The following is a 17,063-nucleotide window of genomic DNA, read 5'->3' on the forward strand; positions in this document are numbered from 1 at the left end:
TAATCTATACCATTCCTATGCGTCCTTTAGCGCCTATGTGATGCACCCAGCGAGACCTAAGCCATGCAATATGTAACTATATAAGACCCAGCAGATGCGTCCTCCATACCTCATGCTTATGAGCGCCTGTAGCCCGAGTTTGTCGAGTTGTTCCTATCTCAGCTCGATGCAGCCGATGTTCTTCCTGAGTGATGGATTCCAGGAGACGCCAGTCGTAGACCTTCACCCATTGTTTTCTGCCATGGCGCTGGAGGTTGAGTGCCTCAATTTTGCTCAGAAACTGCTTTGTGGCTTGCCTTCGATTACGCTCGACCAGGATTATTTTCTTAAATTTCCGTCTTTGAGGTGTAACATTGAGTCCGTCACCTGTCTTATGGTCTAGAGGTGCATCTCTCCATGAATTAAGATCTGTAAAAATGCTGGTGATACCATGAGACTTGGGTAAGTCCTCTGCAACGAACGGAAATCTAGCGAGACAGGGAGAGAGCAAGATGAGACAGTTGGCCAAAGCACAGACGTTTCCAGCGTAGTGGCATGGAAACATACGGTCAACTGACAATGATGGAAGAAGTTGCTCTACCTCCAAGGGCGCCTGTTCGGTATCTTCTAAGGGACAGGCGAGGGATTCTCGGATCCCTTGCGATGCCGACCTTGTCGTTGGAAGTACATTGCTACCCTGTGATGAGGAGGTTATGTCGCCGAGGGGCTGCCTATGCTGAGATGCTGGTTTGATAGGGCTTGAGGAGACAGGAGTGCCTAGGCCGACTCGTTTCTGTTTCTTGGTTGGGACGTCATGATTCATTGGCCGAGATCTCTTCCGGCTCTGGGAATCCTTTGCAGTGATCTCTAGGATTTCGTCACTTTCATTCTCTCGTCCTTCTGGAAGAGATGATCTCGGAGGAGTCATGGGAGCGATATTGAAGGATTGTTGTGAGCGACCTCTCGCTGGAAGCTCTTCTGGACCGGTGATGCCGCGTACAGCATGTGGTGAATTGGACTTCATTTGTAAAAGAGCTTCTTGGGGTGTTCTGGTTTCTTCTTCGTTCGTAGCCTGTGAGCCGAGATTGCCATCGTCTGTGTCACGCATTTCTCGAGCGTCATCACCCAATCTCAGGATGCGTTGTACTAGTTCCTGACTGTCCTCGTATGCTACATATGAGGTCTCTGACTCGGCTTTCTTCTGAAGTTCTGAAAAAGTAAGGCAATCATCCTGGGTCCTGTCGCAATGGATTCTTGTAACTTGCGGAAACCTTGGAGCCCAGAAGCTAGTCCCCGCTTCTCTGTGGAAAGAGAATGATGATATGTCGAAGACTGCCGGATTCGCAAATATAATTGAGGGCTTCTTTCCATTGTCCACTCCACGCTCTTGCTGGAGAGTAATCTTGTCATTATCTTCCACAGATGTTGACTCAGTCCAGCAGAAACGGGCGAAATGCTGCAGCTGTGTTATGTTCAAAGTAACAACAGCAACAATCTTGAAGCTGGGCTTCTCGTGTCTACAAAGAACATCCCGCTTGTTGAGTAGACACCCAAGGTAAAAGTGCGTCCATTTCAGATCTGCGATTTTGTTCTCGTATTCTCTGGCTTTCGCTGGGTCGTGCCGGGCGCCGACAACAGCAAAGTCACCAACTTCTCCTCTTTTGGGGTCATACTGCGGCTTGCACTTGATAGGACAACAAGAATAGCGCCTGCGTCCGGAACTGAAGTCGAAGTAGGGATCGTCTGCCTTTAGCACGAAACCTTCTTCATGCCTATCGACACACTTGTCGATCTCAGTCTGAACTTGGGCGACTGCCGTAGGCGAGGAGAAGTCAATCAAACGTCGCTTTACAAGCTCAGCCTGGCCGGGAATCTTCTCAATCAAGTTTTCTAGCCGTCGGAAGCGCTCCGATCGACGCGCACTTAGAAGCGAATCATCATCTATCATGAGAGCATCGTAGTAGACAATCATAAGATGTTCATGTTCGCTCGGTCTGGGAAGATTAGATGATGGGTAGCAATATATCTTTTACGAAAACTTACCGGCAGTCATACTCAGTACCTATAGAACTTCCGGAACGGTTGACATGCTTTCGAATCTCGTCAAATCCAAGTATCCTCTTCTCCTGTGAGTGAGTAAGTAATTACTCGCGTTATGCCATGTACGGAGCACGCACTTTGTCGCTATAAACCAGTAGCTCGCCTTCCAAGATGCATCCTTTCTTCAACTTGCAGCTTGGCTCCCCGATTTTCAGAGCAGCTTTAATAGCCCTTGGTAGGCGGTCAGTGGCAGAGGCGTGCGAGGACAGTATGTGGACTTACTTATGAACACCAATACGGTCCGCAGTGCTGTCTTTCCTGCTCTTGGAGAAGATCTGGATACGATCCATCCCTTTTTCAACATTGACGTGAATTTGGCAGTATTCTCCGTCCATTTTCCTCTCGCAACTCATCAAGCCAGAGCCCATCTCAACACAATCACGGGCACTCCGCCCTTTGAGGAAGGTTTGGCGGCCAACTTTCACTCCAAGTATGGGTTTGATTTGTGTGGTGATCAGTTCTCGACTCAAGGTTTCCTGAGTGACTCCACAGTTGCGCTCGTACCTCTGCAGCAGGCCCATAGCCTCTGCAAAATTGTCGTGGATTTTCATGACATAGAGTAGCAACTCATGACAGCTCTGATACACGACGTGTTCATCAAGAACGACAGGACGATAGTCTTTGAGAATCATCCGGGTCAGCCATTTGGCTTCGCGTGGAGTCACTTGTCTGTATATCTCACGAAGAGCTTCTTCGTTTTCAGCGGCTTGAGCCTTCGAACTCAAGGATCGTACGGCGGGAGAACTGAAACGGCAATTGGCAGCAACATTCTCGAGGACTCTGTCGATAGTCTCGAGGCTGAGACTGCATCTTCCAGGGTCATTTGGCTGATGGCTTATTAGTAAGGTAGTTTCTTGAGTCGGCTCGTAGTATTGAACTCATGTCCCCACAAGGACTTGTAGAAGCTGTTGGAGGACACTTAAAAAGGACTTACCGCTTTGATGAGCGTTCTTTCAACGGCATCGGCAAAGTCTTCGGGCGAATCCTTCTTCTTGCTTGGTATGAGGTGCCTTCTCCTAGTTCCTAAACCCCAAGCGCGAGCAATGATTTGCTCTAGTTTGACTTCTTTGATCCCATACATTCGATCTGTGCGCAACTCTGGCAGTAGAGATGACAGCAGCGCACACCTGTTGGTGTTCTCGTGGGTGACAAGCGCACGGTGGTGCTGAAACCATTCTTTAATCAACTGCTGGCTTACCTTTGGGCCCCCTCGTAGACTGTCTGCGATTTGCTCCAGCAAATCACACAAATAAGCAAAGGGAAAGGGCATACTGTCCACGAGAGGCTTTTGAGGTTATAATTGACGAAGAAGCAAGTGCCGCCGAGAAGAATGGCGGAATGAAGGCATCATGAAAGAGAGGAACAAAGCAACAGCGAGGAGAGCTGCGATATAAGTAAGCAGCAGGCAGATGGGATGAAAGAAGCTAGGTTTGTTGTTCAGTGAAAATCAATAAAAGCCTAAGTGATGCCTGAGATATCCAAGTCTCTAGGCATAGACATTGGACACCTAGAGTTGAGGCCAGCAATCCTGAGGCTCGAAATATCCCTCGCGTTAGAAGTCGCGTCCTAATTCTTAGCCCTTAACGACCTTGTCACGGTAGCACGTGCTGAAATTTAGGCTTAAAGGGTCCACTCAGGCCATGCCATCAGGGTGCTCCTACCCAAAATTCGCTACCCCTTGGGCACTGTAAGTAGGTACCTAAGGCAATGATAGCAGCCTACTGGCTAGACATTTACTAGAACGAAAAATCGCTGATACATATGCCAGCGTTCTCAAATATTTTCTCTCTATAGACTCAAGACCTTCTAGCCTGTGCAGCAAAGTGCGGTCTCTCTGTAGTATAAATTGTATATAGGTTGATTGCCTGGCAACCTAGTAGACGTCGATTAGGTCAGAGCTGGGGGTGCACAGTGCATGGCCCTCCTCTCAGCTGATGCATGCTGCAAGCCAGAAGAGCAGATTAGAGGGTGCTGAAGACGATGAGAGAAAGTGTCCGAGAAAGATGGTAAATAAACTATGCATATCCTTTTATATGAAGGCACACATGTAAGCGATTTTCCATTCTGGTAATGTCTGCTGTGGCCTACGGCACTTGTCCAAGCCTGCCTATCCGTGAAATGATGTTGGGATTGGGACAGTTTGCTATGACCTGAAGCAAACTGTTTATTACTGTCTAGTTGTTTATTGCCTAGATAGAGTAATAAAGTAATAAACACGGACACCTTGTATGATTTAGTGGGTTGAGAAGCTATCCTATGCATACTTCAAATTGGCTATTCCAGGTCTCTGAGCCTCCGTTATTCTGCTATGGTCTGGTTTGATTGTCGCAGCGCTTATTATTTTTGGATAGTTCCGGCACGGGTTCAACCACTTTTCAGATCGTCAGTGCCCATACATACCCTGTGCCTCCACCAAGCTTGCGGCGCGGACATTAGAGCTTCCTTTCAAAGCCTACAAAGGAGTCCTTAAAATGAGCGCCGTACTGCTTCACTGGGCAATATTCTTTCGTTCCCAATTGAACTTTGTCTCTTCGTTTGCAGCATCAACATGATACGTCGACTGTTCTCAGTGCCGGCCGGAGCGCCGCGACTGCGCTTCTGGACTCCGTCATCGACCCAGCAATGGCATTTCCTGACGATCCGAGCACCTCAAAAAGGCTTCCGCTTCAAATATAGCACCTCGAGTAAACCGACAGACGCAGCTTCACGAGCTGACCGCATTCTCTCACGACTGCCACCCTCTATGCAGAAGTACACGGCCAAGCTGCGCAATGCGCCTGTCTCGCATGTAGTGGCTTTCCTGATACTTCACGAAATCACGGCAATTGTCCCTCTCTTTGGCCTCTTCGGGCTCTTCCACTACACGGACTATGTACCATTGGGGTACATGATGGAGCACTATGGCACATATGTCCAAGACGGTGTCAAGCGATTTGAGAAATATTTCAGGAGGAAAGGCTGGTTTGGATTTGGCGACGAGCAGAACGAGGGCGATACAGGACTAGTTGCCGAACCTGGCACACAAGACGCAGTCATGGAGAAGTGGAGGAGTGACGAGACCAAGTATAAGGTCGTGGTTGAGGTGGCCCTGGCATATGCAATCACAAAAGCTCTACTGCCTTTGCGAATACTGGGTAGTCTCTGGGCAACTCCCTGGTTTGCGGGCGTCCTTGTAACAGCACGGCAGCTAGCAAGACGGAAATAGTCACGCACAAAAATATACCGGTATAGAACGTGATAGATCTTGACAGTTGTATTTATTATCTATTTTTTGTGCGGCCTTCTCTATCAGATGTACTTCAGGCAAGAAAGATGCCATATCTCAGCTCTTTCTGTAAGCTAAGCCTACTCATAGACCCAGTCATGCAGAGCTAGCTTCCAGTTAATCACCTCGCCTTCTTTGAACCAAAGAGCGATCTCCTTCTTGGCGTTCTCGACGCTGTCAGAACCGTGGCAGACACTAAACCTTCGAGTTAGCAAAGTTGAAATGGCAGAAGATGTACACATTGAAAGAGACTTTGCTTGGAACATTTCCTATGGTGGTGGTCGAAGGAAAGCTAATAGGATCATTAGAGGCACTCACTTCCTGCCGGTTGCAATGGCGAAGTCGCCTCGAATAGTTCCCGGAGCGGATGCCAAGGGGTTGGTGGCACCGAGGAGCACGCGGCCAGTCTTGACGGCGTCCTGGCCTTCCCAAACCATGGCACAGATCGGGCCGCTGAGCATGTCTGTAGCCTCTGTTAGACATTTCGGGTTGTGTTTTGACTGTTGATCACATACACTTGACCAGACCGGGGAAGAATGGCTTCTCCTTCAGGTCGGCATCTAGGAGGCGGTCAGCAATGAGCTCGGACGGAGGCCAGTACGGTCGACAACGCACAGTGGGTCTCGAGATGCTCCTTGGAGGGAGTGACGAGCTTGATGGCCGCAAGCTTGTATCTGTTGGGAATGTGTGTGTCAGCTGATGTCTCGACTTTCTGATGGCAATTGATGATTTTGGGCTTACCCTCGCTGCTCGAAGCGAGTGATGATGGCGCCAACGAGTCCACGCTGGCATGGTCGTCAGTTCAGAACCATACTGGGGCTTTTTGACAGATATTCATACCTGGACGCCATCAGGCTTGATGGCAATGAAGCTGAGACATCGTTAGCAATCTGCAATGGAAGAATACAAAATGGAAAAGAATATCATCAGGCCCTGGCCTACTATGGCGGGGTAAAATCGGAGGAGGAAATCAGCTCAACTTACGTCTGCTCGGTGGAAGACATGGTGTTGTCTTGAGTAGAGTTTTTCTGAAGAATAGGAGTCTGAGATGGAGATGACGAGGTAGTTTTGACTTCAGGAAGGTCCTTGGTCAAAGATGTACTGGGAAGAGTGAAGGTACAGAAATTTTGAATGAGGAAAATAGAGGCGACGGTGAGGGCAGCCAGCAGGAGAAAAATTGGCGGGGTCAATTTTCGGGCTTGTACAGGTCTCTGCTGGCGGGCAGTGACGGTTTGCTGGGGCACGGCCGCTTCGTTGGCGGGGTCAACCACCGCAGGGTCCATCGGGTTGCCCAAACTGCCCAATTGCAAGGACAGATGTGAGCCTGGTAGGAATTGAAGCCAGATAGGTACACGAAGGTTTGTCAACCCTGATATTTTGGAGCATCTGCCCTGCCACTTCAAGGTTTTAAGAGAGTCCAGATCAATGGAATAACAATACAGATCAATTGGTCTAGTTGCAATAGTTAATGAGAAGGCAATTATCGCTGGTGAAATGCCTTGCTGAAAGTGTCACTGGATTCTGAACCAGTAATTGAGCTACCGGTATCTGCAAACCATGGTAACGGGGGAGGGAATGATGTATTTAGCGCGGTTGGACCGGATAGGCTGCACTAGTGCAACGCTTATATCGACTCCATTTATTTATTAAAACAAAAATGCAATTAGGTAGCTCTCATTCAAGCAACTGGTAGTAGCGGCACGCTAGACTGTCCCGAGTAGCTCTTGAAAGGGACAGCTTGGAAGTTGACACTCCGGAGTGGACTTGATCGAATCCCTCACACCTATTTCACTCCCTTGGGAGAACAAAACTACACTATCAACAAAGACGTATCCGTCCCGGACAAGAAGCCATCACAGGAGTTGATGAGGGACTGCAATATATATTTCATTACTGGTTTTGCTTATTTCATTGTTGATTTCCGACCAATCTAGTCCGTGATTACCCTTCCCGAGGGGCATCCTCGCGATGCACTTCTCAAGCCAGCTGTCCTCGAAGTGGACAGCCTACTTCTTTCTCCTGTCCATTCTAAGCTCCCTCTTTACACCAGCAGGTACAACAAGCTTTCTATTAGGCTCCTGGAACGCCGAATCATTTGCTGACTTATCTTGACAGTGATGGTCAAGGAACACGACTTCAAGAAATGCCATCAATCCGGTTTCTGTAAGAGGAACCGAGCATTTGCAGACCACGCTGTTGGAGCAGGTTCCTCATGGCAAACTCCGTACAACATTCTTCCCGAGTCAACATCCTTCAAAGATGGTCAATTGCAGGCTGTGATCCTGAAGACGATCAACGACCAAGGCGAAACAGTCCGCTTACCTATCACCGTGTCCTTTTTGCAGTCTGGAACTGCTCGAGTTACCGTGGATGAGGAGAAGAGGCAACAGAAGGATATTGAGCTGCGACATAATAGCATCGCACGGAAGGAGAGATACAATGAGGCCGAGAGCTGGGTCATCGTTGGCGGCTTGACCTTAGACAAGGATGCAAAGGTTGCACAAGAAGACAAGTCACATATCGCTATCAAATATGGACCTAGTGCCAATTTTGAGGCTGTCGTGAAGTTCTCGCCTTTCGGAATTGATTTCAAAAGAGACGGAACATCACAGATCAAGTTCAACGACAGAGGTTTGTTGAATTTCGAGCACTGGCGGCCCAAGGTTGATAAGGTTGAGCCTGAGAAGAAGGAAGGTGAGGAGAATCAAGATGCCAACAATACAAACGAGGAGAAGAAGGAGGAGACTCCCAAAGGCGAGGATGAGAGTACCTGGTGGGAAGAGACCTTTGGTGGCAACACCGATACCAAGCCTCGAGGCCCTGAGAGTGTTGCTCTCGATATTTCTTTCATGGGCTTCGACCATGTGTACGGCATTCCCTCACATGCAGGCCCTCTGGGTCTGAAGGAGACCCGTGGTGGAGACGGGAACTACGAAGAACCCTACCGTTTGTACAACGCAGACGTGTTCGAGTATATTCTCGATAGCCCCATGACACTGTATGGTGCAATTCCACTCATGCAAGCTCATCGGAAAGACTCCCACGTTGGAGTATTCTGGCTGAACGCAGCCGAGACTTGGATTGATATCACCAAAGCTAAAGAACACAAGAACCCTCTGGCTATTGGCACCCATGCGAAGACGAACACGCATAGCCACTGGATATCGGAGAGCGGTCTTCTAGATGTGTTTGTATTTCTTGGACCGACTCCCCAGGATGTTACGAAGAATTATGGTGAACTTACGGGCACTACAGCCATGCCCCAAGAATTTGCTCTTGGCTATCACCAATGCCGCTGGAACTATGTTTCTGACGAGGATGTTATGGATGTCGATCGCAAGATGGACAAGTCCAAGATTCCGTACGATGTCATTTGGCTCGATATTGAGTACACTGACGGCAAGAAGTACTTTACCTGGGAGCCGAACATGTTCAAGGATCCGATTGGGATGGGCAAACACCTTGACCAGCATGGACGAAAACTGGTCACCATCATTGACCCACACATCAAGAACGAGGCCAACTATCACGTTGTGTCCGAGCTCAAATCGAAAGACTTGGCTGTCAAGAACAAAGATGGTAACATATTTGAAGGCTGGTGCTGGCCCGGATCTTCGCATTGGATTGATGCTTTCAACCCGGCCGCGATCAAATGGTGGACGACTCTCTTCAAGTATGACGCCTTCAAGGGTACTATGGAAAATACTTTTATTTGGAACGATATGAATGAGCCTTCTGTTTTCAATGGTCCGGAGACTACCATGCCGAAGGACAATCTTCATCACGGAGGGTGGGAGCATCGTGATGTGCACAACATCAACGGAATGACCTTCCACAACGCAACTTACGAGGCTCTCCTGACCCGTAAGTCTGGCGAACTTAGACGCCCCTTCGTCCTGACTCGCTCCTTCTTCGCTGGGTCTCAGCGTGTCGGTGCCATGTGGACTGGTGATAATCAGGCTTCTTGGGACCATTTGGGAGCTGCTATCCCCATGATTCTCAGTCAAGGCATATCTGGATTCCCATTCTCGGGTGCTGATGTTGGTGGGTTCTTTGGCAACCCCGACAAAGATCTGCAAACGCGGTGGTACCAGGCAGGCGCTTTCTATCCGTTCTTCCGTGGCCATGCTCACATTGACGCCCGCCGTCGTGAGCCTTACCTCTTAGGCGAGCCGTATACTCCCATTATCACCGCAGCACTACGTCTTCGTTATAGCCTGTTGCCGTCATGGTACACCGCCTTCTATCAGGCGCATCAAGACGGAACACCGATTGTCCGCCCTATGTTCTACACAAACCCTTCGGAAGAGGCTGGTTTCGATGTCGATGATCAACTGTTTATTGGCGGTACAGGCCTCCTCGCCAAGCCTGTCGTGGAACAGGGCAAAGAGTCTGTCGACATCTTCATTCCCGATGACGAGGTCTACTATGACTATTTCACCTATGAGATTGTGCCGACCCATAAGGGAAAGAAAACAACTCTAGCTGCCCCTCTTGACAAGATCCCGCTTCTCATGCAAGGCGGACATATCTTCCCTCGCCGTGACCGTCCTAGACGATCAACCGCCCTCATGAAGTGGGATGATTATACTTTGGTAGTCACTGTTGGTAAGAATGGCCAGCACGCAGAAGGCGAGCTGTACACCGATGATGGCGACAGCTTCGATTACGAGAAGGGCCAATACATCCACCGCAAGTTCGTGCTTGACGGCTCGGCACTCAGCTCTAGTGATGCTGAGGGCCGCGATGTGAAATCTATCAAGGAGGGGGCGTGGCTGAAGGGCATGCGCGAGGTCTTTGTTGACAAGGCCATCATTGTTGGAGCCCCGTCTTCGTGGGCCAGCAAGAAGGAGGTCACTGTCGAGTCGGAGGGTAAGACCTGGACATCTCCCATCGACTACACACCGGCGGAGGGTCACCGTGCCGCCTATGCAGTCGCTCGGAGGGTCGGAGCTCGCATTGGCGCCGACTGGACTGTTTCATTTGCGTAAAAAGAACACGCAGAGCGATGAGTCCAGTTTACTTGTCAGACCCCAAAGGCGGGTGAACCGTGGGTCCTCAAAAAGACGGGGCTGCGGGGCAAGATTACGCAGATTCTGGTCAGCGCTGATCGAGATGCATTCTGGGGAAGTTGAGCAAGGTCTAGGCGGCATTTGGCAAGATGTACATTCTGTAGACGAGTAGATCATCGAGTATGAGCGCTATAGATGCAATTTTGACAAGAAGATACTTTCGTCTCCTCTGTACAGTTCAGGATCCACGCCTGTCACGTTGCGCAACCCATCGTGATCCCTTCTCGCGAGTTAGGGTTTACAAACTAAAGAATCCTAAATGAGATTCCTCTAGAGTACATGTCGTGGTGTTCTAGGCTATGCCTACGTCACTAATAGAGTAATGAGAACGAAAATTTGGGGAAAGAGCCGCAACCTACTGGGTATTTCGGTCTTCACAACTAAAGAGAATATTGGCTTATGAGAAAGTAAATGTTCCGGAGGTAGTCTCGGCAATACCACTCGGTAGATCACCGCTGCGAGACACTCTTTTCGGAAAGCCATGTGCATAAGTGTCGTGAAGTTTTTCTTTCTTTCTCATACTAGCGAGCCACGCATAGTGAGTGCAGTTTGCGAGGGATAGAGCAGTATTGTTTTTGCCATACGCAACAGACTTTTTGCACCCAGAAATAACCACGGCGTTGGGGCGAGAAAACAAGCGATGGAATGGCTGGCTCCTTGTCCCTTTAACGCCCTTGCTTGGTTGCATTGGTACCTGCGTCTCGAAGGAGGCGATAATAACAGCGATCACATGCTAAAGCCCAAAGGAGGCACTGGCGTGACCTGTCAACTACAAATGCAGACATGGCTCAGAGGAAATGTTCGAGGCCTAGCCTGGAATTAGATGGAATTAGAGATGTCCTCAAATAGCGGAATGTGAAGAATCTACGCAACCAATTAGTTGGAGAAAGAGGCGCGATCGGCTCCCGAAGAGAGTCAAGAGTACGAACCATGGCACAAGTAGGGGTGCTGTACCCTGTCAAGGCGTGACGTCACCCGCTATGAGACGAGAGCGCCACGGACCCACGTAGCGTTTGGGTCAAACAAATCTAAGCCAGACACGACGCGCCGTTGTGAAGCTACCGAGATAGTAGCTCTGCTCGGCTTGCCAGACGGAGAATGGATTTGCAGCCGCAGAAATGCAGCAATACCAAACAGCAGGATTTCTCTACACTTGGCCGTGCTCCTGCATATGCACTGGGACGGAGGGTGCGGTCTACTCTAGGGCACTTCGCCAACCCGAGACAGGGCATCTTTTGCTCTCTTCAGCATAGCCAGACACCACATGCAACCAGAATCAACTGTTGAGGTTGGCGAACATGGCCTAGTTTGGCCGAAGTATTCTCGGTGGCTTGCCGATACTGTTGCAGATGCAGCCTGCCTGCCAATTGATGGGCATATCGTCCGCGTGTCCCTGACAGGCCCCTGCTTGGGACCCCCCTGGGAAGTGAATCTGAAGATAGGTAGTGGATAATAGCCGCGTCCGCCAGCCGGCCGCCCGGTCGGAGTCAGGATCTCAGGGTCCCCATAGAAAGTGACGCCCCAAGACATGCGAGAGGGATAGCAATCAAAACTTTTCCTTGCGTGCCGTTCCCACTCCTCCACCGGGCTGCGCACCTAGACGCGTTGCCTCATATCGGACATTCAAGCATGGTGTCCTGTGCTCAGTCGCTGCTGACCCCCAACTTCCAGGGACACCAGAGACGCGAAGAGGGAAAAAGCAGGGCGGCGGCGACCCATAATACGATTGATAAATTGATAGATCCCCAAGATCCTTTGCAGATGTCCTCATCTCGAAAAGTGGGAACGCTGGCGACCACGTCTGAGAGACGGCGGGCTATTGCTGCATGATGGCATTCGACTGGTGTCACTGAGTGCACGCTGACGAGCCGGAATATGAAGCATGGCATGTAGATCCACGGACTCGCGGAAACATCCAGCGTCCGTAGTGTAGAGCTAGACTGCCACGAGTATACTTCTTCTGATGGTCAGGTCTGGAAGGATGGAGTCGAGGGACCCCCACAGGGTAGGGAGAGACACCCCCGTGGTGGTCAAGTGTGTAGCAGTGCGCTAGGCGGTACTTGACCAGATATCAGCAACAGCGCCGAGCCCGTTGAGATGGGCGTGTGGGTCCGATCACCGATCCCCTTGATTGCGCATCCTGGTTTGGGAGTTAAAAACGGCCGGGCGAGCATTCAGCATCCAGGTACCATGGCAAGGAAAGCGAAGGTCTTTAATTTAGGAACCGGCTTCCTCCCGCTGTGTACAGTAGAACAGTAAAAGCGGCATTCCATCCGTCTTCTCCGTACACACACATACACGCAGTATAATAGGGAAAATTTATCGCCTTCTTTGTTGACTTTTTCTGTTATTCCTTTCCCTTTGCCGCCTCCTTTTTTTCGTGGGTCGACATTATCGACTGCTCTTCCCCCGTCCCCAATTTTTTTCTCCAGTCGTGGAGCCTGTAATGGCAACTCGATAGTCCCGTCAGCTCTAGCTTCAACCCTCGTTTAGCAGCTCATCCCTACGTCATTCGTTCACGACATCCTCTTTTTTCCCCCTGCACTCGAGGAATACTAGGCCGTCGAGCCTTTCGCGACAGGTATACTTCTGCTCGTCCTCTTCAGCAACACTGGGTAGATTTATCCCCTATCACATTATACGAGGCGGGCATCTCGGCGCCCGCATTACATCGTCTCGACCGAAGGTATTATAGGGAAGCTTCGTGGCACGGCCACCTGAACCTATATCAATATGGCTTCTCCCGTCCACATCGATACAAGCGAGAAGCCAAACAAGCATTTCTTGGCTCCTCCAGAGACAGCAGGAGCATTAAGCCCGACAGAGTCAAGAGAGGCAGCCAGCCGTTTGGTTGATGACTTGGAGCTTCTAAGAGCGGAACGCATCGTTAGCAACCAGGAGAATGAGGCACGACGGTCTAGATCAAAGAACCGTCGCGATTCGGAACACGAAGATGCCTTCAACACTGTCAGCATTGCAGTCCCGACAATGGAGACCAAGGAGAAGAAGCCAACCTTCCTGAACAAGCTCTGGGAGAAACTAAAGAATTTCCCGCGCGTCCTGCGATACCTCCTGTACTGGTTGCCAGCGGCTGTGGTTTTACTAACACCTATCCTCATCGCTGTATATGCCGTTGATACTCAGTCGGCTCCGGTTGGAGGCAAGGGCGGCGTTCTGTTACTATGGTTCGGTATCTGGCTCGAGATTGTCTGGGGCGTGCTCTGGGCCAGCAGGATAATCACGGCGGTTCTGCCCATGCTGTTCGGCGCCATTGCGAACATGGTCGGATCAAGCAATCACAAGAAATGGAAGGACATCGGTAGCCAATTGGAGTTTCCCACTGCTCTATTCCTCTGGTTGTTGGGTGTGCTCTGTTCATTCCTCCCAATCATGAATAGTCATCGAGCATCGAGTGGCGACTGGTCTGATGGCCGGCCGTACATCAAGTGGATTGATATTGTTAACAAGGTCATTATTGCGCTCTTTGTACTCGCGGCGTTGAATCTCGTGGAGAAAATCCTCATCCAATGGATCGCAACATCGTTTCACTTGCGGACATACGCCTACCGTATAGAGCAGAACAAGCTAGAGGTAAGATCCAAAATTACAACTTCCAAGTCAACGCGGTAACATACTAATCATGTTTATAGATCAATTTTCTTGTGCAGCTGTACGAGTACTCAAAGATCAGGATTGCCCAGGAAGATCCTATCTGGGATTCTACTACAGCGCAGGGAGGCACGTCTGGCACCCGCACGCCGATGAAAGCAATCCAGAACAACGCTCGACAGGCTTGGAATCAGATTGGTAATGTGGCTAACAAGATGGCGGGTGACTTTACTGGTAGGAAGCTCCTGAGCGCAAATCATCCTCGTAAGGTCGTCATCGAACTCCTTCGGACCACATCGACAGCCCATACACTCGCTCGGTTGATCTACCGGACTCTTGCACGCGACAATCGGGCTACCATTACCCTGGACGACATGAAGGAAGCTTTTGCCAACCCAGAAGACGCTGAGGGTTGTTTTGGTATTTTCGACAAAGATCTCAACGGAGATATCTCAATGGAAGAGCTGGAAATCGTCTGCAATGAAATTCACCTCGAGAAGAAGGCTATCGCTGCTTCTCTCAAAGATCTGGACTCTGTTATTAGCAAGCTCGACAGAGTTTTCCTTTTTATCATCTTTATCATCGCAGCTATTGTCTTCATTTCCGTCATCTCAGGCTCTGCTGCGTCGGCTCTTGCGTCAGCGGGCACCACTATTCTGGGTCTTTCTTGGCTTTTGCAAGCCACTGCGCAGGAATTCTTACAGTCTATTATCTTCGTCTTTGTCAAACATCCCTTTGATGTGGGTGATCGTGTGACGATTTATGGCAACACTGGCTCTATGATGAGAGGTGACGATTACTACGTCCAGGAGATCTCGCTTTTGTACACCGAGTTCAAGAAGATGGAGGGTCATGTTGTGCAGGCACCGAACTCGTTGCTCAACACCCTGTTTATCCTCAACCAACGTCGAAGCAATGGCCTGGCTGACCCAATTGAGCTCAAGCTCCGCTTTGGTACACCCAACGATGTTATCGACGAGCTCAAGGCCCGTATGCTGGAGTTCGTCACCGAGAACAAGCGAGACTACGCCCCGCGTATTATCACCGAGGTCCGAACTATCGATGAGGTGTGGTCTGTGACCATGAACTTCATCTTCTTCCACAAGTCCAACTTCCAAAACGAGCTGTTGCGCCTTCAGAGACACAACAAGTTTGCCGCCGAATTGATGCGCCAGATGTCCGAGCTCGGTATCGAGGGACCGCGCAAGATGGAGCCTGGTGGAACAAAGGACTTTCCCTTTTACGTGAGTACACTGCGAACGACATTGATAGATGACATGATGCTGACCCCTGCATAGTGGGCCTCTATTCAGCCTCCTGCGTATCAAGATGGTCATGACCGCCAGCGAGATATTTCTCCTGCTCCACAGCTTGCTAGCCCTGTACTGCAGCGCCGCCGAGCAGAGACGAGTGCACGCGCATTCGATGCTGGCCCCGAATTCCAGGACGTCTTCGAAACCAGGAAGGAGCCGCAGAACCTCGCTCGTCTGCAGTCTATCCGCAATGCATCCCCTGTCGCGCCCCGTGCGACAGGAATCGATCGTACCTCTCTGGAAAAGGTGCGAAGCAGTGAAAGCGACACGGCCCGAAGGCGTGGCATCTTCGGCCGGCCTCGAAGTGCCTCTCGGCCACAAGGCCCTCCGGCTCCTCCTCCCCCTCCGCCCGGCGGTCCGAGCGATATGGTGTAGAATAGGGTTGGACGCCCCATGCACATATTCTATTTTCTCAGCGCTGTGACATATCTTGACTGGGCTCAGAGATTGGTTGGTTTTTCTCGGAGTATACGACCGAACATGAATTGAACGCGAATTGCATTTTGGGGGAGTGATCTATAGACTATCATAGAATGGCCAAGAATACCCGATAGATGAGAATAGAGTCTAACCATCATGACGCCTTGGAAGCGTCTGCCACCAATCAGTTTTTTCACGGTTCTCTCTTGTGAAGTGTGCACGATGCTGACTACTAACATATTTGACGTAAGGACCAAAAAATGGACCTCAATACTACTATACATAACATTGATGAAGCATTCTTCATTGCAAACTCACTAGGCTACCTACTTTGATGTTTGTTCTTTTCTAAATCTAGCCTTTTGGTTAGGAGATTCGGTTATATTACCTTGGGCATCATTTTCTCTCGACATTTACGCATGCTTGCCATGGGATCCATGGATTCAGAAGTTGGCTCAACATCTTGACTTCCCAGCGTATCACTCGCCTCGTCCTCGACGTACAAGCAGCGCCGCCGTGTACTGTTTGGCAGGACCAGTGTCGGAGATGGGGGTATCGGTACTGCCCTTGTTGACGGACATTGCTCGTGGTGGCAAGCGATGACTTCCCGCATGGGTTCTCTTACCGGTATTGTCATATCCGCTTAAGCCAACACTCGGTGGCTTAGCCTGACCGCAAAGGCAATAATACTCAAAGTCTGCGCACCAGCGCGTGCAGGCTTTGCAACGCCAGACCATACTGTTGTCGTAAGCAATGTTCTTGATATGGTTTTTGGGATTGTGGTCTTCCAAGGTTACTGCATCATATTCTCTTAGGGGGAGCAACCGTCTCCAGGTCTGTTCGAGATCTTTATATACTTTCTTGAGATGACTAATACCTTCGGGAATGTCACTTGAATGCTGTCATACCTTCTAACCTCTTCTGCTGCACATGGACGGACAGTTGAGTCTTATATACTGATGCAGCTCGAGGTATGAGAGACGTGGGACAATGTCTGATACGGGGCTTGCAGGCCAATGGATATTTTTATCTGAACGATGCAACTCAGAACTTTCTTCACCGACTCCGTAATGAAAACAAGAACTGGTGACGTAGATCTCTATACAACAAAACTTAACGAGATTTATTGACCAGTCAAGCCATCAATCTCGAGTCGATTTTGTGCTCGCCATTGTCGTCGGGTTTGCTTAAATATCCTGCACACCCCTCCCCGCCATCCGCCAAGGCGCGACACGCCAATGCCGCAAGTGCTGCGCCATCTTGTCAAGGCTTAGGCACTGGGAAGCTCCCAAGCGATGGCGTTTT

General features: G+C 50.0%; 4 protein-coding genes across 4 annotated transcripts; 3 read left to right on the forward strand and 1 right to left on the reverse strand.

Annotated features, from left to right (window-relative positions):
- Positions 1 to 4,822: 4,822 nt before the first annotated feature.
- UCRPA7_5850 (putative mitochondrial seryl-trna synthetase protein) lies at positions 4,823 to 5,284 on the forward strand (the record flags this gene model as incomplete). The annotated part of the gene is made up of 1 exon (XM_007918394.1): positions 4,823 to 5,284. One exon carries the CDS (start codon positions 4,823 to 4,825, stop codon positions 5,282 to 5,284), a length of 462 nt encoding a protein of 153 aa, XP_007916585.1.
- Positions 5,285 to 5,424: 140 nt separating this feature from the next.
- On the reverse strand, positions 5,425 to 6,348 carry UCRPA7_5851 (putative nucleoside diphosphate kinase protein; the record flags this gene model as incomplete). The annotated part of the gene is made up of 7 exons (XM_007918395.1): positions 5,425 to 5,539; positions 5,663 to 5,807; positions 5,860 to 5,904; positions 5,960 to 6,018; positions 6,086 to 6,129; positions 6,185 to 6,215; positions 6,329 to 6,348. The coding sequence occupies 7 exons, from the start codon at positions 6,346 to 6,348 to the stop codon at positions 5,425 to 5,427; spliced, it is 459 nt and encodes a 152-aa protein (XP_007916586.1).
- A 1,113-nt stretch (positions 6,349 to 7,461) lies between these two features.
- On the forward strand, positions 7,462 to 10,335 carry UCRPA7_5852 (putative glycoside hydrolase family 31 protein; the record flags this gene model as incomplete). Its single annotated transcript, XM_007918396.1, has 1 exon — positions 7,462 to 10,335. The coding sequence occupies one exon, from the start codon at positions 7,462 to 7,464 to the stop codon at positions 10,333 to 10,335; it is 2,874 nt and encodes a 957-aa protein (XP_007916587.1).
- A 2,814-nt stretch (positions 10,336 to 13,149) lies between these two features.
- UCRPA7_5853 (putative mechanosensitive ion channel family protein) lies at positions 13,150 to 15,713 on the forward strand (the record flags this gene model as incomplete). The annotated part of the gene is made up of 3 exons (XM_007918397.1): positions 13,150 to 14,007; positions 14,067 to 15,269; positions 15,324 to 15,713. 3 exons carry the CDS (start codon positions 13,150 to 13,152, stop codon positions 15,711 to 15,713), a joined length of 2,451 nt encoding a protein of 816 aa, XP_007916588.1.
- Between the last annotated feature and the right edge of the window lie 1,350 nt (positions 15,714 to 17,063).

This window comes from Phaeoacremonium minimum (assembly GCF_000392275.1).
Source record: "Phaeoacremonium minimum UCRPA7 unplaced genomic scaffold PA7_03_scaffold_435, whole genome shotgun sequence".
NCBI classification, from domain to species: Eukaryota; Fungi; Ascomycota; class Sordariomycetes; order Togniniales; family Togniniaceae; genus Phaeoacremonium; species Phaeoacremonium minimum.